At 45.2% G+C, this 21608-nt stretch overlaps 1 protein-coding gene across 8 annotated transcripts in view; it reads left to right on the forward strand.

The window, feature by feature from the left end:
• The window catches only part of st18 (ST18 C2H2C-type zinc finger transcription factor), an 82837-nt gene that overhangs the window by 58239 nt on the left and 2990 nt on the right, over nt 1-21608 (forward strand). For 7 of the 8 annotated variants that reach the window (XM_023815628.2, XM_023815630.2, XM_023815629.2 and 4 more), the window contains 16 exons: nt 387-1109; nt 2885-3019; nt 4984-5074; nt 5459-5551; nt 6828-7036; nt 7426-7622; nt 11003-11242; nt 13412-13524; nt 14300-14362; nt 14985-15053; nt 15610-15672; nt 16516-16596; nt 18440-18661; nt 18924-19012; nt 19676-19779; nt 19888-20031. In XM_023815628.2, coding sequence (XP_023671396.1) covers nt 387-1109; nt 2885-3019; nt 4984-5074; nt 5459-5551; nt 6828-7036; nt 7426-7622; nt 11003-11242; nt 13412-13524; nt 14300-14362; nt 14985-15053; nt 15610-15672; nt 16516-16596; nt 18440-18661; nt 18924-19012; nt 19676-19779; nt 19888-20031 — 2636 coding nt within the window. Of the gene's footprint in view, nt 1-386; nt 1110-2884; nt 3020-4983; nt 5075-5458; nt 5552-6827; nt 7037-7425; nt 7623-11002; nt 11243-13411; nt 13525-14299; nt 14363-14984; nt 15054-15609; nt 15673-16515; nt 16597-18439; nt 18662-18923; nt 19014-19675; nt 19780-19887; nt 20032-21608 lie in introns of those variants that run through there. The other variant, XM_023815635.2, reaches the window with a different exon arrangement.

Below are 21608 nucleotides of genomic sequence, written 5' to 3' on the forward strand. Positions count from 1 at the left end.
ACCACTCACGGCAATTTTATACGATGTTATAAGCTAATCCTGCATTAATCTGATGATTCAGATTCTTATCGACTTGTTGCCCATGATTAGGAAAACTCTGAACAGAAGAAAATAACATACTGCCTAATTTGTCAGCTTCTTGGATTACTGAACCAGATTTACTGCATATCCTGCTTTTTTAGTGAGGCGGATGGTAGTGAGAAATCATAGGAGGGTCTGATTTAAACTCTACACTTAGAATTTTTACTAAAACATGTCATTTCACTGTGTTTTTTTTGTTATAACAGGCTAAATTTGCAAGCAGAAAAAAGAGAAATCTCCAGCTGAATGATTCGCTTTCTCTTCAGTAACGCTTGCCTGTTTTTCTCGTTTACCCGTGGTTTTAGATGGAAGCATAAATACACCAGATGAGACCCTCTCCAAGAGCACCTTCCAAGAAACTATATCAAAGACCCATTATTCACAAAACTGGTCTGGGGATGTGGATAATGAAGCCCCCCCCTTCGAGGCTGGCGCTTCTGGCACCCCAGAGGACAAAGAGGGGGAAGAGGAGGCTGGAGAGCAGGGGGAGGGGGGCCAGGCTGGCAGGGGGGTGTCTGACTCAAGTTACGCCCCCTCGCGGCACCAAGAGCCACGTTCTGATGGTAGTGCCGGGGAATGGGACAGCCCACCTCGAATCTGCAGGGTTAATGGCGTTCAGGGCCTCACAAAGACCCCCAAAGACTCACCCAGCAAGATGGTGGAGGAGGGTCAGTGCGACAGAGTTGGGCCCGACTCGGTCCAGGAGGGCTACTTGGGTAGAGCCAGCGCCTTCCATCCAGGAGGGCTAAGCTACGGGAGGGACTCTAGTGACAGCGAGGAGGAACCTGAGGAGATCCATGCGGAGGACGACTGGCGGGCAGTGGTCGCGGAGAAGCACTTGCTGGACCGGGGACGGGTCAACCTGAGCCTAATGGAGCAGGCCTTGGCCGTCCAGTCGGAGCAGAGACAAGTCCTCCATAACGCCTACAAGGAGATGGACAGGTTCCTCTTGGAGCAGATGAGCAGTGAGAGGAGGCATCAAAGGCTTCTGGACATGGAAGCTCGCAGTGGATACAATGGAAGCAAAGGTAAGCAGGACGTTCTCCTCATTTATAGTGCAAACCGAGCCTGGTGGTCTGGATGTCTCAACTCAACTGAGACCGAACGTGAGCTAACTGGTCATGAACTTGGGCTTTGTGACTAACTCAGGAGGGTATTCTGGGTTCAAATCAGGGACAAGCCCCCAGTTCACTTTGTATTCTGGTCCAGGACTGCATGGACCCTGTACATTAGGCCTCAGTTTTTTAGACGCTCCGCACGCATCTCGTTTGATCTCGAAAGTGCTGCGGTCTTCTGGAAAGCGAAACGGCAGAATTTTGCAAACTGTTACCAGAGCTCATAATTATAATGTATGCAACTGCAATAAATGAAGCAGAATCTGACTTCTCTCCATCACAAACAGCATCTGCCAATGAAAAGTTGGAAGGGGACAGTACTGGGGGAAGCTCATAAATGCACTGTGGTTTCCGGTGTAATTAAATGAGCACTTTGTCATTTGATGTGATCAATTAAATTACGAGCGAAGCTGAGTTCGCCGTGCGCCATGTCAGCAGGTCAAATTACCGCACCCGGTGTCCCGGTGGCAGATTAGAGTAATTTAAAACACAGCGTTACCCTATAAATATAAGCTTTTTGTACTGTTTGTAATGTTTGACGTGCTGCCCCAAGCCTAGCTATTATAAATCAACGGCTGGTGCAGTGTCTCTTTTTCTATAAATAAAAAATACATAAAAAAATATATAATCTGTAAAAATACATGAGGCTATGGTAAAGAAATAGGCTTGGAAAATGGGGATCTTCTTAAAGCTTAAAGCCTTAAGCCCCCTCTTGATGGTGCAGGTGACACTGACGGCCCATACACAGATGTCACAGACCTTTGCAGAACAACTTTTTTTAGATCATTTCCTGGGTAGCATCTGAGTCACACGAAAAAAAAGCAAACACTGGAAGCTAATACAGGTTGGCTCGTGTTCCAGCTGGGACACGTTTATAATGTTCAAACGTAAAGCTTTTCTGTTATTGGTTATCTTATTATTTACATCATATTTACAGCGTTTTAGAAAAAGCTAGTTGTTTGTTGTTTAATTTACTGAATTATAGGAGTTTGAAAAACAAATGGTCAAAATGGCTATATTTGTACAGGGAACCATGAGATTTATTTCTCCAGTGTTTACATGATGATTCATAGTGGCCATATGTCATTGAGGAAGCTTATGTCAATTAGGATGGGGGAAAATGCCTAAAACTGGGGTGTACGGTACAAAATCCTCTTAGACATTAAACATTTTGGTGAAAAATGAACTGATAATATAAGTAAGAGAAAATATAAAAGGACAAAATCTTCCTCACTGTGTATATCTTTGGGTCTGAATATGATAGGAATCAACCAGATAGTTAACCATAGGCATAATGCTTAAATCCTTCTAAAGTACTTCCCATGTTTTGTGCTTATTCTTGGAATGGCTGCTGCAGAATGCTGTAATCCTTACAGTAATCGTGTCTCTAGATGGGCATTAAGATGTGGACGCCCTCAGCTAAACCACAGCCTAACTGCAACGAGAGATTAATATAACGGTCTTGCAGGGTCTTGATATTTACACTGAGCACAGGAATTATTATTTTTCTACTTTAATGCAGTCAAGGACCCGTTTTCAATTATGCATTTTTCTGACTTTGCTGTGTGTTGCGCTGTAGCCTCTATAGGCTATTATTTTCATGGGTATATGAAGATGTGGAATGTCTCTCTTCTGGACTAAAGTCAATGTTATGCTTTCACGTTTTTTTTTTTTTTTTTGCCATGCAGATTCTCCTCGCTCTGATAAAAAGGACATAAGATGCCCAACTCCTGGCTGTGACGGAACGGGTCACGTGACGGGGCTCTACCCCCACCACAGGAGCCTGTCGGGGTGCCCCCATAAAGTTCGAGTTCCCCCGGAGAGTAAGCTGCCTTCTGTTGGCGCTACGTGTGAATCAGTCAATGTCCCCGCATTTACTGTGTCGCAGGTCACGTCTCACGTAGCGAAAAGTGCGTTTAGACCGTGGAGGTGTCGCATGTATGGAGTCATGCTTTCTGTCATTCATAGTGCAATGAGGCCGCGAGCTGTCCGTTCATCCGCGTCCTGCTGCTAATTCGCTCTCCTCTCTTTTTAAATGCTGACGCGGATATGCTTTTATCGACCAAACGGCACAAACGTACAGAGATCGACATGCTGGAGCCGTACTCATTACGACAGCGAGAGACGGCATGTGCCTATAATGTGCCATTGAACGGTCTCCTTTCAGTACTGATAACAAGAACCTGCCTTATTCTGAAATCTCATTTAGTCTAAAGTACAAGCACCTTTGGTGGAATTAAACCTATAAACTTTGATTTAGTATAGCTGGGGACCTTTCCAATTACCATTCCGTTTGAAAAAAATATTACCAGTTGTTGGTTGTTTTTTTTTTTGCCAATAATTTCAATGTAACATAACAAACATTTAACATTCAAACAGTAGAGTGACAAAGGAACAAAAAATGTAATTAACTTTTTCAATTTGAAAGCATGTGTGTTCTCAAACCAGAAGCTGTGTTTGGAAATCAAAGGAATTACCAATCTAGTATTCAAAATAAATAGGCACATCCTCCAAACTAATTGGAAATTATGTACTTTATAGAAATGAAAAGTTACTAAGGATACAAAGTTGAACCTGCCCCTTGCTTGCGGCTTGACGGCACTTACGTTTGTCATTTTTTTACATGACAGGGTATAACTTTAGGGACTTTTCTTTGTCGGTGCTCTGGTTTAATTCTCTACTGGGAAAATGTTTTTCTTTGGTCTCCTACGCCATGCTTAACATACACAGATGAGAGTGTTGATATCACCCGATCAGCACAGATTTCAAAAAGGGACGTTTGCCGTATTTAATTCCACTTTCCTATATTCACGTTCCGCTGATGTATCATGCAGACTTGACCTGTTTGGGCTGTTAAACTAATGCGTAGCTTCAGAAGCCACTCGCTTTCCGCATCGCAACATGCGCCTCGTAACGTTTTCGTGTCATTCTTGCATTTACATTTATCTGTTCTCCAAATCGACTTTTGGGTGGGTGCAAATAATAGGTGCATTAAGCAACGGAGAGAGAACAGAAATACAAGCACATAATCAGGAGTGCAAGGAGGTCGCGTGAAGCACTGCTACCTATGCGAGATATCGCGAAAATATCGCTGTTAACAGCTGCAATATAAAACAAAAAAAACGCTTAGGATACGATTTAAAACAAATTGCATCAGAGCTCAGGTCAGACATATGTAAACAAACACACGATATACCGCAGAAAACTCTTGATTGCATGTCAGTCCCCAGCTTTGGGTAGTAGTATGTGATTAATAGTGAAAAGTCTCAAAGCTGTTTGAATTACCATGAGAAATGCTGTGTTTCATTTTTAACCGTGTCTTTCTGGCCAGAATAATTTCCCCTAACGTTGCTGCTTGAGAAATAAACGGTGTTAATAAATGACTAAAATGGTTACGTGAAAATTGAGGTTAGGACGAGTGGCGAGCAGGGGGTGAAGTAGCAGAGATCTCATTCAAGACATCCTGAGAGATTGGGAGCAGAAAGGAGGTTTTTTTTTCCCGCTGATTCCCATGAGGTGTTCAAAGAGGTTTTTTTTTGTTTTTTTTTTTTGCAGAAGAGTCTAGGAAATGAGTGGTAAATGTCATCTTAGCATTGGAGTGATCTTGTTTTTAGCTTGCTAGCTTGTTCTTGTTTTTTAGCTAGCAAATGTCTGTGAAGAGCCTCTGGCCTTCAGTAATCCTGGAGGGTGTCAAGCAAACTTCTTGCATTTCGCAAATAGCGGCCAGTAAGTATGCGACGCCTCCATGCTCTGTGCCTTATGCATGTCTTCCTGTGCTCCCCCAAAGTCCTGGCGTTGCACGAGAACGTGTTGAAGTGTCCTACCCCCGGCTGCACGGGCAGAGGCCATGTGAACAGCAACCGCAGCACGCACCGGAGGTACGTCCGAGTAGGTCCTTCCGTGCTGCTCATCGTCAGCTGCCCCTCCTCCTCCTCCTTGTAGTAAATCTCTGCTCCCCGGCCGCGTGTTTAATGATGCCGCGTTCCATGTAGGTTCCAGGAACGGTCAGACTGCAGCAGAGATTATTAATATTTAACTTCGGGGAGGTGGGGGAACAGAGCTACAGCAAAAAAAATAAAAAATACAAGGAAACGTCAATGTCCAGTGATTGTATGCAGTTATTTAAACGTTATTTAAGTGATAAGGGGAATGCTACAAGTTTGTCAAAACAGTTGAGCTCACCACAGCATTATTGTCACAGGGTTTCTGCTCATCAGAAGTGTCGTCGTCATGGTGGAAACGTACCTTCCCCTGTTTTTCAGTCTTTCAGGCTGTCCCATCGCTGCCGCCGGGAAGATCTCGAAACCTTCCGAGGACGTTTCCAAATGTGGCCAAGCTCCTGACCCCTTCCCCAGGTACGCTTATCAAAAACCAAACACTCTCCGCTACCAGAATAAACCGCGGTAAGAAGTTTATAAGTCGCACCTCGATTCCCTCCCTCCCCCTGCTCTTTGTATATTACCAACACTGGCGCAATTTGTTTGCTTTTAATATTCAAATCCGAAGATGAGGCATTTGTACATTTATTCATGTTCGACTTCCAGCAGCGCTGTGAAGTAGGAATTAAACACAGCTGGGAAGAAAGCATTTAGATATATTTAGACTACTAATTTACTTTCACGGTATTCACTAAGTAAGACATGGTTTTATAACAAGGTCTGTATAATTTTACACAACAACGAAATTGTGCAGACATTATAATGTTACAGTTTAATGGAAAGAAAGTTGTTTTTTCAACTAGTTGTTTTTAGGTCATTTTCATTGGATGGAAATCCACGGGTGAGACCGAAAGCCCTTAGATTTACCGTGTCGCCCTAACGTGACATAAACACGCCCTACAGACACGTCTCTCAAAGGCTGCCTTGGTTTGGCTGTCACCTTCCCCTGCTTCTTTTCATCCTGAAGTCTCCAGGGCCATTGTGACGCCATTTAAGTAGTTTAACTTTCTGAAGCATTCCGGCTTTAAAATTTATTGTTCCCCGTGTAAAGAGTGACATGACGAATTACAGTGTATAAACAATTACGGAAATACTAGAGGCATCGCTGCTCTTTCTGGGAAACGTGTGGATGTCATATACATCTGTGAAATTACCCATTTTCTCTGTACTGTCATTCTTCGAATTGTTTGATTTATGGTTCTCATTCCTTCCATCCATCCATCCATCCATCCATCTATTCATCCACCCATCTTCTAACTGCTTTTTCTGGTCAGGTTCATGGGCTGATTTTTCCTTACCCCCTCTCCGTTAATGCAGTAGTGGACGGGGTTGTATTATGGCACAAGCTGTTTTCTTCTCCGTCTGCTAATATCCTTTCATGTAATTTGATTTCACCCTCAGTCATTATGCAACCATGAATTAATCCCATTTATGACCTAACAAGCATAGACTATTTTTTTTACAATATCACTTATTCGAAGGCAGGCATATTAATATCTTAGACTCAATTTAAACAATCGTATCTGTGTTTTCACACATCAAAATATGTGTTACAGATATAAAATACTTAATTTGACAGTGTAGAAAATCGACCGTGTAGATTATTTTTACAGAATAGATGGGCAGTGATAAATGATGTGCTCCTTTAATCAGGTTGTAGCTCCAGTAATTGGTCTTTGATGTTGACCCGTAGGACCCCAAGCTTGCTGAGGAAGTTTGAATTCAAGCACTACAACTACCGGCTGGGTCACCCTGTGTCCTCCCTGCAAGCCAGCCTGGCGAAGGACCTGGACAAGTACAGCAAGATCCGCTTCGACCACGCCAGCTTCGACGCGCAGGTCTTCGGCAAGCAGCAGGCGACGCCGTCCGGGCAGGACGTCGAGATCCCTCACTTCGGCGAGCGTAAGCCACCGGCACGCGTCCGGACCTGGGCGACCAGCTGGCCAGCTGTTGCAGGGGCGCATGACCGTGCAGAACCTTTAGCAGAAAATGTGGTCAGCCAGTCCATGAGGCCTCCTCCGTATCATCACCGGGAGGCGCATGCGACCGCAGAAGTAGCCTGCGACTCCTTGACTCACATGCATCTCATAAAGCCGATCGCTTGGGGCTTTGCGACTTTGTGCTTGCGTTACTTCGACAGATACTGTACTCTTTGCGTTATTTTAAGAGGCAGCGCAAACTCAGCTGTGTCCCGTAAAGTTACATAATGGCGCAACTGGGGTCGGAGTGTTTGCACTATGCCTGGCTGTCATTAGCTCTCTGCTGAGTGGCCTCTTGTGGTGTGTCCTCAGCCCCCCCCCAGTATCCCGGCCTGCTGACCCCGGGCGGCCGTCTCCCTGTCCCCCGAGGCCTCAGTCCCGGCCACTACGCCCCATCCGGCGAAGACTTTCAGGCCACGGCTGCCACCAACGCCATCCTCAACCTGTCCACCCGCTACCGTAGCAACGGGGACCCTCTGGCGGCCCGGGCGCTGGGCCCCTCCACAAAGGTAATCAAGTCGAGTCCACTTGGCCAGGTATGCGAGTGCGGCGCTTAACGTGGCCCTGACTCACACGCGCGAAAACAAAACGGGTTGGAGGAAAAAAATAAATAAATAAACAACAAACATCAAAAGAGTGATTTTGGCAAGGCAGACTGAGCTTCTGGGAGGAAGAACAACAAGAGGTTTACCAATAAAGCTTTAATGTACACTAGTAATTACATCAAAAGGAAGAAAGACAATGGGGCTTCATCTGAATTCACTATTAGCCTCCCCTTCGTTATACACGCAATCATGCATGTAGTTTACGCATTTCCCACAACGTGGAAAAAAAAAAAACTTTAAATAATGCGCGCACGGAAATCAGCCTGGCCATGCAGATGGTGGAAGATATTTTGTTTAGTAAGATTTTATCCAGGCTAAGCTGAGCTTGATCAGCCCCTAGCACCCGCCACCATCAGATGGCATATAAAATTATGGTTGGTGGATTAAGCCAATCAGCACTAGGATTCATTAGCCGAAGTCTTTTATTCCCTCACATTGTTCCAGCTCCCTGTCCAATGCGCACCAGTTTGAAAGTTGAGCCCTTTGTTAAGTCCTGGTGGAGCCTAACTCTAAGTAGGCCTTGTTGTGCCTTAACGCGCCCCACCCCCCACTCTTTTCACGAGAATGCAGATTGCAGCGTCTCCATTCATGCCGGGGGGGGGGGGGGGGGGGGGGCGTCCTCACCCTGCACCTGGTACAGCCCCGCATCCGCACCATCGGTGGCCCGCGAGGCCGACTGGCGCCTCCCCACGCTCGCTCTTGGATAGACGAGAGGACGGAAAGCGACCGGCTAATGGGAGAGGAGCGATAGCTCTGGGAGGAGAGGAGCCCGTGGCTTTGACGCAGCACTAGACTTCAGTGTTCTAATGACGTCCTGCGCCATTATGATTGTCCCAGTTTTCTAGTCATATCGTACATACAGCCAAAATTCCAAACAGCTAGCTTAGTGTTTTCGTATATAGCAGTTCACTAATTTTAATTCTTAAGTTTTAACATATTTATATGCATAATCCCCAGCAGCTAGCATAGCATATATGTAATAAAAACATGTTATTTTGACATTGTGGGGACCCATTTCTCAGGTCCCCACAAAGATCTGTGAGTGCAATCAAAAAAGTAAAAATGCGTATTTTATTTGGTTACTTATGGTTAAGGTTAGGGCTGGGTAGGGGTTAAGGTCTAAGGATTAGAGTTTTCCCCATAGAAATGAATGGAGAGTCCTCACAAAGATATAATTACAAACCTGTGTGTGTGTGTGTGTGCGCGCGCGCGCGCGCGTGTGTGTGTGTGTGTGTGTGTAAAAGCTAATGCCATACCATTTTAAAGTTCTTGTATTTTAGCATGTTCATAGTTCCCTATTATACTAAGTGACATAGCATTCACCTTTGGGTCCATCTCACTTATATAACGATTAGCTTTTAAAACTTTTATTGTGTTTATAGCTATAATTGGAAGTAGCTAGCCTGACCTACAGTGGCATGGATATATAATGTATGTTACATAGCAGTTAACGTAGCGTATGGCTATTGAGGAGGGTAACAATTGAGCGCTCCTATAGCTCGCTTCTCGCTGCTACGCCTGCCAAGGTTGGCCACCCCCACAATGCGCCACAGACGTGGCCCCGCACCAGGTACACCACGAGCATGAATTAAACAGCGTTTGCATGTTTGTCCCCGGCTCCGCTCTGAATCAGGAAGCATTTATGAATATGAAATGTTTGTTGTACACTTCTGGGAGCTAGGGTGTCAGGGAGAGAGGGAGGCAGAACTTGGACGACGCGACGGGTGACATAACCGTGTCTTTTTATCGACAGGAATAACATCTTTAAGAGCGAATGGTGAAAAACTTAACAGATGAATGTCGCTGGTCCGTGAAACGTTTCGAATCCACTGCTGCTTGAAAAACAGGTTGTCTCCCAGCGAAGAAGAAGAAGAAGGAAAAAAAAAAAGTTATCACTCTGACTTACTGTGAAATTTTTGTATTGGATTAAAATTTTGGAGAGCTTGTGAGGAAACAATATGTTTAATGTGAGAGAATTGTGCAAACCCAGGCATTGCGGGATTCATTAATATCGCGTAGTGGATGCTCTCTATCATAGCACTATTATTAAGTAGTGTCAGGGATGAGGGGAAGGAATTGCCGAAGAATGTATCAATTTAAATAGGCGTACTTGTAAATAGGTATAGATAATGTGTTGAGATATAGGTGTGGATGCAGTTAGGTGTATATGTAAATAGGTACAGATGGATTAGCGTGTGTATAGCGTGAGAGTTCAGAGGTCAGCTCCTACCCAGTCAGTCACACAAGGAAGCTCAGTATTGTCACACGTTCATGCCGGTTTAGGTTTTGCGCTGGGATCGGTCCCTGTCTCGCCTGTAAATAAATGGAAGTCGGGAACATTCTGAGTGTGTTTGAGGTCTGTACGACTGACAGAATCAAAACTGGACCGAGCATCAGCCACCCCCGTCGTTTTTAACACCTACTTCAGTGCGCATCTGTCGGTGATGAAAACTTACGTCGCATTAAGCTCTTTTAATTTGGGTTTGACGGCAATGACCTAAAACCAGCAGTCCCAGCTGCCATCTTGGTGCCGCGTCCTAGAAAACAGATGACACAGCTGTCACCAGAAAACAATTGGCCGGCAATCTGGGCAGGGGCCATTGTGTGCAGGCTAACCTCATTGTCTGGTCCTTTCTAATCAAAGTCCGCGCACGCCAACTTCAGCTGAATCTGAAAAGCTTTCCGAGTTGTTTGCCCGGCTGAGTTTTCGGCTCGGGATCGTTTTTAGAATTTCAAGGCCCTATGCGATGGAGTGAAAGATCTGTTCCACACAACAGGAAGTTCACAATTATTTATTTAGTGTTTTATTTGTAGGACTTACATTTTTTTCAAAACACCTTTAGAAACCTCAAATTTTTGGTCTAATAATTCTGGGGGCGGGGGCATGGTGTTACTGTTGCCTCGCACCTCTGAGTTCGAGTCTCCACCATGGGGTTTGCATGTTCTCCCTGTGACGTCATGGTGTTTCCTCTGGGTTTCCCCCCCACAGTCCAAAAACATTCTAAGGTGAACTGGAGTTGCCAGATTGCCCATCGGTGTGAATGGTGTGTGACTGAGCCCTGCTATGGGTTGCTGCCCCATCCTGGGTTATTCCCTGCCTTGCAGCTGTAGCTTCCAGGATAGGCTCTGGACCCCCATTACCCTGCGTAGGACAAGCAGGTATGGAAAATGGGTGGATGAATGAATAATTCTCAGGGTTTTTATATTAAGTAAGAGTTTGAGAGAATGAACGGGAAAAAAAATGCTTTGTGTGATTCCTGGACTTTTTTGTGTCTTCGACTCAGGACGGCCTCATAGAGGTCGACGAGAACGGCACGCTGGACCTGAGCATGAAGAAGAATCGAGACGGTGCCAAAGCCCCACCACCGGCACCTCCGGGGGAGTCGCAGCCCACCCCGGCATCCTCGCCTACCAAGTCCGCCAGTGTCCGGGGGACCCCCGCCTTCTTCCAGGCGCTGTGCGAGCAGGACACCTGGGACACTCCGCTGAACTACAGCAAAGTGCACGCCGCACCAGACCGCGAGGTAAGGGGTGGCCATCAGAGGGATAGTCCGCCGCCCCAAGCTTCTCCCCGCACGCACAGCTCGTCACGTGAAGCAGCTGTTTAATTCGGTGACCAGTCACCCACTGAGTAATGGAACAGGAACGACATGTCGTACGGGAACCAAACAACGAGGCTGCGGTGTGACACTAGTGACGTCGGCACCTGACGTGCTACTGATTAGTGTTGCACGGGTGCTACCTCATTTGAGACTAAATGCGAATCGCAGCACCTCCTGCCTTGTTAGAGTACACTGACTGCATTTCCTGCTGCAGGGATTCGAGTCATTTCACGTTTTTGACGTCAGATTAAAAGGCTTGCTGCCCTCAGGGGGGTCGGTGTGCCATTCGGTGGAAGCCATGAAGGCGGTAAACTTGTACAGCTGTGAGATCCATCAAACGGCTGGCAGATCAATAAAAATTAAATGTCGATAGGGCACCACACAGATTCATTAGTGGCTAATGGTGACGTAACCAGCCACGGGGTTAACGGGGGGACTGAACGTGTCCTGAGCTTCAGCCAGCCCTGGCGTGCAGTCGGAACGTAGCTGTGTACCGAAGGCACGAAAGAGCGCCCTGATTTTCTCAGATGAAAACTGCACGCTGCGTAAATGAGGCTCCTGTTTGCATTATGGATGATTAATTGAGGTTAAATTTGTAAGAATATTGATGGCCTGCAAAAGGACACAGGCAATTCCGACAGATTCCAAAATGACTGGTAAGCTAAGAATGTGCAGGTAAACAACAGGAACCAATATCTCAGTTTTAAATCAGTGTGTGTGTGTTTATTATTAGATTGGTATTATACTGTATGTAGGTAGTGGGCAAAATCATGGAAATGCCTAGAAGGGCACTGATGCCCAGCACCAAATAAAGAGTAGGGCCATTCATTACCTTCAGTGCAGCTGCAGTGCACCTTCCTGAAACGCTGCCTTGAACACTAGTCCTGGACTATGTGTAGTGGGTTATCGGACCATTCCTCAAGAAACAAATTTACTCCTCCATCTCTTTGTACATCATTGTGCACTCGCCTTGGATACAAGCAGCTTCTCAGTGGCGACCCTGCCATGAATTCCAGCCTTGTGAAGCTCGCAGCCTGTTTAGCATTTAGTGACTATCCTGTCGAGTGTCCCTGCCGGTGAGCTTCGACTTGCAATCTCTTCTTCTTTTTCCCTGTTGAGTTTGTCCGTGTTTGGCACACGCCGTCATAATCTCTCAGGTCGGTCCTCTTGACACGTTGAATAATTCTGCAGCGTTGTGACGGACGCACCTGTGATTCCAAGCCAACTCTTTGGCCTCTTTGCAACTCTGTTAGCCGCCTTGCGTTGCTTTGAAAACTCCTATATCAAAGTGCCGTGTGTCTGTCCGATTTCGTACCTCACACATACCGCTAATTGGCATTCAACCTCACCAGATTCACCTTTGTAGCCGCATTTGTGCCTGCGATTGAGTTACTTCAAAGTTAAACTTCTTTTTCATGTGGGATTTTCGTTATTTTGTCCACCTTGTCTTTGCTATTCATCTGTTGTAGCTGATATTATTTACCTGAATAAATATTAGAATGACCTTTTGCAAGATCAAACCTGACACAAAGCTAAAGGAATAGAAAAAAAAAAACAGGTAATTTATTTATAATTATTACAAAAAAAAACAAACTGCAGGTCTGTAGAAATGGGTAAATATTGTTTTGTTTGTGACAGTAGGTCTGTTTCAGGAATAGATTTATCACAATGATCTTTTGAGTGCATCTCCCATTTTACAGGTGCATTTCCACTCTAGGTGATTTGAATTTCTGTGTTTTAATCTGACCAAACGCCACAGACTCTTTATAATTCACTTCAGCATCTGCGGCTCTTCCACAGATTTCCATCTTCAAAAAAAAATCCTAAAACCAATGGTTTTCCATTACAACCACCAATTGTAAATACCGACCAGATTAAATCCGACTTTAAATGGATGTATGGGTTACTGTAAGCGTACTTAAGTATATTGATACCCGTCCTGTCTTCTACTAATGTTTCAGGCTTGTATGGCCAAAGGCTGTGTTTTTTTTTTGTTTTTTTTTAGTTTTTATTTTTTTGTTTACCAGCTGGCTATTTTAAAAGCATATTTGTATGTTCTTGACAACAGAAAATACATTTTCCAAATTTCAGAAGGACGACCTGGACAGAATGGCACTGGAGGACAGAAAGTACCACGGGGACATTAGCCTGTTGAGCCCCAAGTCCAAGATCCTCTCAAGAGATAATAAGAAGGAGCTGATGAGGTATAAGTCATGTGATTTAAGTCTTGTGATTTAAGTCATGTGACACTGGCCTCCCCAGCAGAACTGCAAAACAGCAAGGGAACTTATTCTGTACAAGGCAGCCAGTGTTAACCCATCTGTGAATGTTTGTTCGAATAATGTTCGTTAAATTCAGGCTCTGGATTACAATCCCGCAAAGCCTTTAATGCAGGCCGTTGTATTCGAGAGTCCGTAGGCAGATTTCCACTCTGTACCAATGAAAAGTATGGAATCCGTTGTCCACCACTGTAACCGATGTATCTGCAGGTTCTTTTGGAGGAGACTTGTATCTGTTTTGAAAGTGAGTGTATGTGTATGTATATCTTCACTCAAGCTTCCAAGTCTCTTAACCTCGTAGTTAGACCATGCATGTGTACGCACTGGTAAAGCTTCGTAGTCACTGAGATGCAGTGCAGTAATCTGGGATCATCCCACTGTAGTCCTGAAATGCAAACTGCGGCCTTTTAGGAACTAAAAGAGGGCCTCTCTGGCACTGAGAATTTTAGACACTGTCTCCTGAAATTCATTTTTTCTACTAAAATTTCCTGCTTTACTAACTTTACAGTGATGAATGGTATGCAAATTTCCAATGTATTATTATTATTATTATTATACTGAACACTGCACTGGAATTAACTCGATATAGTCAAGATATCACATATAGAACAGCCAAAGTTAAAAGATGTGTAATAAAATTACACAAACTTTCTTCTGAATCCTTCTGCTCGAAGCCTAAATACGATCATCTGTATTTTAGCTGCCCAACTCCAGGCTGTGATGGAAGCGGTCATGTTACGGGAAATTACGCCTCTCACCGCAGGTACTCCACTCCGATATAGTTAGTCTGCGTTACGGTGTTATAGGAATAATTCTTCAAGGAGCAGTCTTGTCCTGGTATATTTTTGTGTGGTCATGGATTTGATTCATTGATGATTATAATCACTCCTCTTTTAGCGACTGATTTCCGTTCATACGACTAGGTCGTTAAACATAATGGGCGCTGAGTGAAAGTCACGAAAGCCGAAGCATGCTTATGACTTTACTTCGGTCTACCCTACTCGATTTCGTTTCATGTGTGGTGTTGTCAGGCGTATGAACTTTGGTCATAAATGCGCATATTGTTCGGAAAAATTTATTTTTCGTCGCTGTCATATTTGAAATGATGAGGGTTAAGGTTAACCGAGGTAGTCGCTAAACGAGGAGTGGTTGTAGCTGATTGATTGCTCGACTGATCAATCGGTCGATTGTCTGCTTTATGCTCAGTTATAGCATCTTGTGGTTTAGTTGTGGATGAGCATGCATGAGGTCATGCCACATAAACAATGCAGCTCCATCTTTCCATGTCTATCTTTAAAGTTATGATGCATAATTCTCTAACAGCTGAAAATGAAAATGATGCAATCGAAGTTCTGTAACAGAAACTTCCTTTTTTTTTTTTTTAGTGTTTCTGGCTGCCCGTTGGCTGACAAGACTCTCAAGTCACTGATGGCAGCCAATTCTCAGGAACTCAAGTACGTATCACCTTCAGCTTCCTTTAGCATTAGCTCTGTAGAGATTCACGGTGTGGTTTTGTTGTTATTGAAGTTAAACAAGACGGAAGGCAGAGCAACAGAGCTTCCAAACTGCAGTCGGTGCATGATGTAACTCAGATTACTGTCGCAGTCAGTAAATATGGCTTAGACCCCAATAACAGTTTACTTCATAGGATTCCCATTGGGGTGAATGCCTTTGCCATTTTATCCAATCAGGAGTCCTACAAAATATTCACATTCAGGCAGTGTTGTTTTAGCAGCTGTGTATTTACTTTGTTAAACCAAGCTTTACGTTCACTAACTCGACTGAGCCCAGTACCTGTAACGGGCTCCGTGTGTCACATGTACTTGATGTATATATTTCTACGTGAAATTGGAGGCTATTTTCGTCCGAAATTAAAACGCTTGTTTTTCAGAAAATGAGTCTGAAGGTGGTAATACTGCAGTTACTCAAAAATTCGGTCAAGGTTAAAGGAAAAGGTCATCTGAGATGAAGAGTCCCTCGGGCCCATCTGTTCGTGTCCTCTTTGTGCAGGTGCCCAACACCTGGTTGTGACGGCTCTGGTCATGTGACAGGAAATTACGCCTCCCACAGAAGGTAGGCTTTTCGGCGTAAACAATCAGAGCCCAGCCAGAATGGTGAGACAGGTCCAGTGCTGGCTGCAGATCTTCCACGTTTTCCTATACCAGTGTTTCCCAATCCGGTCCTCAGGGAACCACAGCCAGTCCATGTTTTTGCTCCCTCCCAGCTCCTGGCAGGGAGCAAAAATGTGGACTGTCTGGGCAGGGAGCTCAGAGGGAATAAGAACATGGACTGCCTGTGGGTCCCCGAGGACCGGATTGGGAAACACTGTCCTGGACTGTAAGTAGATCAGAAATGAAAGCTGAATACTGAGCATATTTCTTCATCACTAATAAGATGCCGAGCTACAGGTCTTCTGCAGTGGTGGGGGCACAAGTTTGACTGAGTGTTAGTGTTCAATGAAAATTCAACCAGCAATGCTCAGTTCTATGTTTTTGTCTTCTTTATTGTCACTAAGTAACTCTTATCTTTAATAAAGTTAAAATTACCAAGTTCAATCCCCTTTATGAATTCATATATTTCAATAGCAGCAAGGAAATAAATGTCCAGAAAGTCAAACTTGGCATTGAGACCCTGTCTTTCTGCACCACCATGTTGGAATGATATGGAAATATAATCAAGAATCAGTGACGGGGATGCTGACCTTGATGTGACAGAAATACTAACGATCTTAGAGCTCATCATCATTTGTCTCTGTTTTTCGACTTCACACCGGACATAGTGATTTTCTTGGCATGGGTCGGGGCACCTAGTGATGCGCCAAAATGATAACATTGTCGGGTGGATTTGAGGCGATGCCTCGACGAGGTCAGACTCAGGAGTCCACTTGGTTCAGCTAGTCTCTTGATGGTTTCCCAGCTTGTCGGGGTGCCCACGTGCACGGAAGGGAGGAATGAAGCTCACACCAAACAAAGATGACAAAGAGGACCAAGAAATGAAGTAAGGCTTCCCTTCCCTTCCCACACAGCGCATATCGTCATTTCTTTCTTTCAGTTGTCAACAGCGATAGTACGTTTATAGTCCTTCATACTTCTCCCTGAACCTCGATTAAAATTACCGTCCGCAGATTAGGATTTTAAGGCTGAAAGCCATTCTGATATTAAAATGAAATTTTAATGACTGCCTGTAAACATTAGTAAATTAACAGTTAAGAGGAGTCAACCTTTGAAAGATTCATTATTACGTTCTCATTTAGAAATGATCATGCTGCAAAACATGCATAGTTTGAGAGAGAGTGGGAGAAAAAACTGAGACGGTGTCCCTCCTAATACAGTGTGGGTGTTCCTATAGGGGGCTGGTTACTTTAAATACCACCCTGTCCAACATCATATTACTCCATTATTAATGGAATTGATTGTTGCATAAATTCAAAGTCGCATGCGTGGGCCTCCTACACTTTTACATCTGGAATGGCCTTTTTCTGTTTTAATTACTAATGCAAAGTCAAGAGCTTTTAGGAATTAGACTGGAAAGGATCTCGTGCGCACGACTGGACGGAAAACAGTGGTTGCACATCTGTGCTGTAATGCATTACCGCATATCCTGGGCCCCGTGACAGCCCTCATACACTGGGGGCCTTTTCACGGGGCCCACCTGGATGGAAGGGCTGCCCCGACCCCAGTTCTGGTATGCAGGGTGGAGGAGCTGCGGGCCCTGGCGGATGGTGCTTAAAAAATGCCCAGTAACTGGCCGTCCGTGGTCTGCATGTCTCAGGGAAGCTTTGGTTGTAAAGTCATCGCTCTTTGAATAACCAGGTTATCCACATCCTTACCCCTGTTCATTTACTGTCATTAAATACTAAATTTATGCAGAACATCCCTCCAGATGCAACCTCCAACAATTTAAAACAATACATTTAAAATAAGCGGGAAAAATGTGTGTTGCTGTCTGCGTGACTGGGGCACAGTGGCGATACATTTTTGTCAGTTAGTTAGACTTAAATTTGTAATCAGCATTTCAGTGGATTAATCAGTTTAATGGCTGGAAAATTCCTTCAGGCCAGTATATGAAGGGATATTTGTGGCTCTGATCACATTTCCAGTCATACATTTATTTTGATCTCTTTCTAAGGAGTTGCAATCAGGTTAATTCAGACGGTCTTTGTCTTCCGCCCACGCGAGCCCAGCCCAAGTCCAGCGATCGGCTCGGCGTTAATTACGCTGCGATTTGCAGCGCACAGCCTCCTCCCCCCGGAGCAGCCCAAAGTGAATTACACCAAAGTGCACCTTTAATACAACGTGCAGAGCCCCTCCAGGCCTTAATCTTGTAGATGGTAAATTACAGGTACTAGATTATGAGGATTCACCCCAGGTTTTATTTTACCTGCTGTTTGTTTGTTCTTTTGTGTGTGTGTGTCAGTACTCTTGCGTTACATTTATTTATTTAGCTAGCACTTTTAGCCAAAGTGACTTAGAAGAAAGCTTGGGGCCGACCAGAATCCCAGGAGCAGCTGAGACTAAGCCCAACGGAGATATAATTATCCTCAGCCAACCGGTCTTGAACCAACAACCTTTTCGGACATGGAGACAGATCCTAAACCTGCTACACACAACCTTAGTAGATAATATAAAAAATATATAAAGACCTACTGATTGTCAGTCATCATACAACCTAAGATCATGTATCTGTCTTCCAACACGTGTGTAACCAGAAGTCTGTACTGAGTACTTATTCTTTATTTTTGTAATAAAAAAAACATCAGAGGCCTCTCCATAAGGGAACAGATGCAATAGCAGTGAACGCATCCTCCTGTTTTTTTTTTTTTTGTTTTTTTGTGTGCTAGATGTCCAGTAATTGGTTGCGATGGCCAAGGCCACGTACTGGGTAAATATACATCCCATCGCAGTGCCGGAAGCTGCCCCATTGCTGCCAAGAGACAGAAGGAGAGCGCTATTAATGGATCTGCCTTCTCCTGGAAGGTCTGCAAACAGGAAGTGCCCCACTGCCCACTGCCAGGCTGTAATGGTCTAGGTCACGCCAATAATGTGTTTGTCAGTCACCGAAGGTAAGGCTGAGTTCACACTCAGGCCGCCGTGCATCCACCTCTATTTTTGTTTTATTTATGTACTCTTTATATTTGTATACCTCCGTCGTATTATTCTCGGGGGTCGGGGGGTGTCACAGCCACGCATCCCGCCATGTTTTGTCACATCCAAAAAAAAAAAAACCGTGCTATTCTGCCCTCAGCCTTGCACGGCCATGAGGTCCAGCGTCCGCGTCTCAGTAAGTAACCACCCCGTGCCGGGGTCCTCGCTCTGTCCTGACAGTCTGTCTGGGTGCCCGCTGAACGCCCAAACTATCAAGAAGAAGCTCTCGGGGGACGAGATGATGACCATCAAAGTGAAAGCAAGCAGTGGTGAGTGCCCCCCCCCCCCCCCCCATCAACACGTATCCCAGGAGACCTAGAATCCCTAACAGAGAAGGGCCTTCTTAATCAGCTCTTACTCTTCCATAGTGCAAAATATAGACATTTTCTGAAAGACATTCAGAATATTGCATAAAATTACATAATATATACAGGCAGCACTCGACTTACCTAAATCCGACTTAACTGTTTACGTAAAAAATATCCAAGATATATAGTTTACGGAAACACTAACGCAAAACGGCACACTTCTAAGTAAATTTATGCTTTTATCTTTCCATTTATGTGGCATGTACTGGTATGTTTTTGGCTTATACGTTTTTTGCTATCAGGCGTCCTGAATGGTCTGCGGAGGTAAATCCGACTTGCGTAAAATTTGAATTACGCAAGGGTTTGCGGAACGGGTGACTTGCGTCCGTCGTGTTGCCTGTACGAGCGTCACCCATGGGTTTCTTACCCAAACCACTCAGTTACAGCTTGAGTTTAATGCCCGTGACCTTCAGACACTCCATTTGCTGCTTGCAGGATAGATTTATCCCTGAAGGATGTGTTTATCTTTCCATATGAGTTAAATATTTACTGTTGAAACAGCAGAAAGCATCAGTGCCAGTGTGACAGCGCTGATCGCTGGGGCTCCCCGTCGGTTTCTTGCAGGCATAGAGGGAAATGAAGACATGCAACACCTGGACAACGAGATCAAGGAGCTGAATGAATCCAATCTGAAGATAGAGGCCGACATGATGCAGCTGCAGACCCAGGTGGGCCACCGCCGTCGACCGTGAGCCCCCCTCCACCCGCCAAGCCATGCTTTAATCCATCCCCCCTCTGCCGTGCCAAGGTTTAATCCATCCCCTCCCACCCCACAGATTTCCTCCATGGAATGTAATCTGAAGACGATCGAGGAGGAGAACAAGATGATCGAGCAGCACAACGACAGCCTCCTGAAGGAGCTGGCACGCCTCAGTCAGGCTCTCATCAACAGCCTGACCGACATCCAGCTGCCTCCAATGGTATGTGCGTCTGCCACCTTAGCTGATGGCCCAGCACAGGCTTTGGACCTTGAGGGCGCCGGGGATACACAAAGAAGGCCTGAGGTTCAGTCAGTACCTTCCCCTTGAAGACCGGAGCTAGCTACTCCTGTCATAGCGGAGACTCACGGCAACCTACAGCCTAACTTGTACCTATTAAATAATCCTCAAGAGTTAGTACAGGAATAGCAATTCCTGCGAAGACTTTAGCCCATGCAGCACTCTAGAAACGTCCATTTTCCTCTAAGACTTAGAGGTGCGAAGCCACGTAGTCTGATTGAGCTCGATGTTTATGAGCGTAATGGCCATAATGGTCGGCAGCTTCCCCAAGCCATGGTGTGTACCCAGAGTTTGCTCTCTGAATCTCACCGTGTCCAGTCGCAGGCTTCAGTGCATCCAGCGGATTTCTAGGGGGAAGCTGCATGAGCGCCCCCTGCAGGCTGTCAGGTGCCTGCAACTTGCCTTCAAGGAGACATGCAGTGTACGTCCAATCGTAGCAAGTCCTCCCTTGGTATTGACTAAAACTGGTGTCAGGCTAGCTACTAGCAATTCTATATTCGAGGAAAAATCCACCTTCATCAGACCATTTTTATGTACTTCCTTCTGTCCTCTGTGATAGGAATATAAACTAGGTCCCACTTATTTATTTCTTTAGCTAATAATATGAGCATTCTCAGGTTTTTTTTATTCTGGCACAAGGATCACAGTCCTGAGTTTCTATACATTGGTGAATCTCACACCTTTACCTTTTTATAGCATCGGGGTTTCACGGGAAAGTGAGATTCACAGGCCAGGGAGGGCTTTTTATGCAAATGTGACGACACTGAACGTTTCTCAAGCCCCATCGCGTTGATTGACAGAAGAAAACCAGAGATAGGTGAGGCGACTGTCGTCACGGAGACCAGAGAAACACTGACAGGTTGCCCGCTGCATACATTCCACCTCCACTACAAATCTGAAAAAGGGGTCATGTGACCGCAAGCAGCAAGGGAAATTCTCCCGGAAAAAGCGCAGCACAGTTAGTTTACCCAAGGTGCATTTCTGTATGGTCTGCCTTGGATGAATGCAGGAGTATCTGGGGATGGAGAGAAGGAAAAAAGGAAACTTAATATCACTTTTTGGCTCCAATTCCCATCTAATTCAAAACCAATTTTTCAAGAATTCCAGAGAAGCTGCAGTCCACGCAATCCATGCGTACAGCCTGTATGACTAATATATTAAAAAGAGCCCCCAAGGCTACCTGTTTGCAGCCATTTAAACGGATGTCATCCTACACAGTCTGTGCGAAACATGCTCAAATGTACTTAAAGCTCTGTGGGAATATGCATTTGTCAGGACCAATCTCAGAGTGAGGCACTGAAAGGAAGCTGGAAGCTGCATTGTGACTTGATTTTCACCAAGCCCGAGTGTTGTGACAGCCAAGAGCGCGGCGATAAATTTGTGGGAGGAGTAATCGGCAGGCCTGTCGCGAGCGGTGCAGCGCGCTCTCGTCGTTTTGTCTCCGCCCGGGACCGCGTCCATGGCTTGTCAGGGAAGCGCGGCGAAAGCGCGCTGAGCGG

The sequence above is a fragment of the Paramormyrops kingsleyae genome, chromosome 4 (assembly GCF_048594095.1).
Source record: "Paramormyrops kingsleyae isolate MSU_618 chromosome 4, PKINGS_0.4, whole genome shotgun sequence".
NCBI lineage: Eukaryota > Metazoa > Chordata > Actinopteri > Osteoglossiformes > Mormyridae > Paramormyrops > Paramormyrops kingsleyae.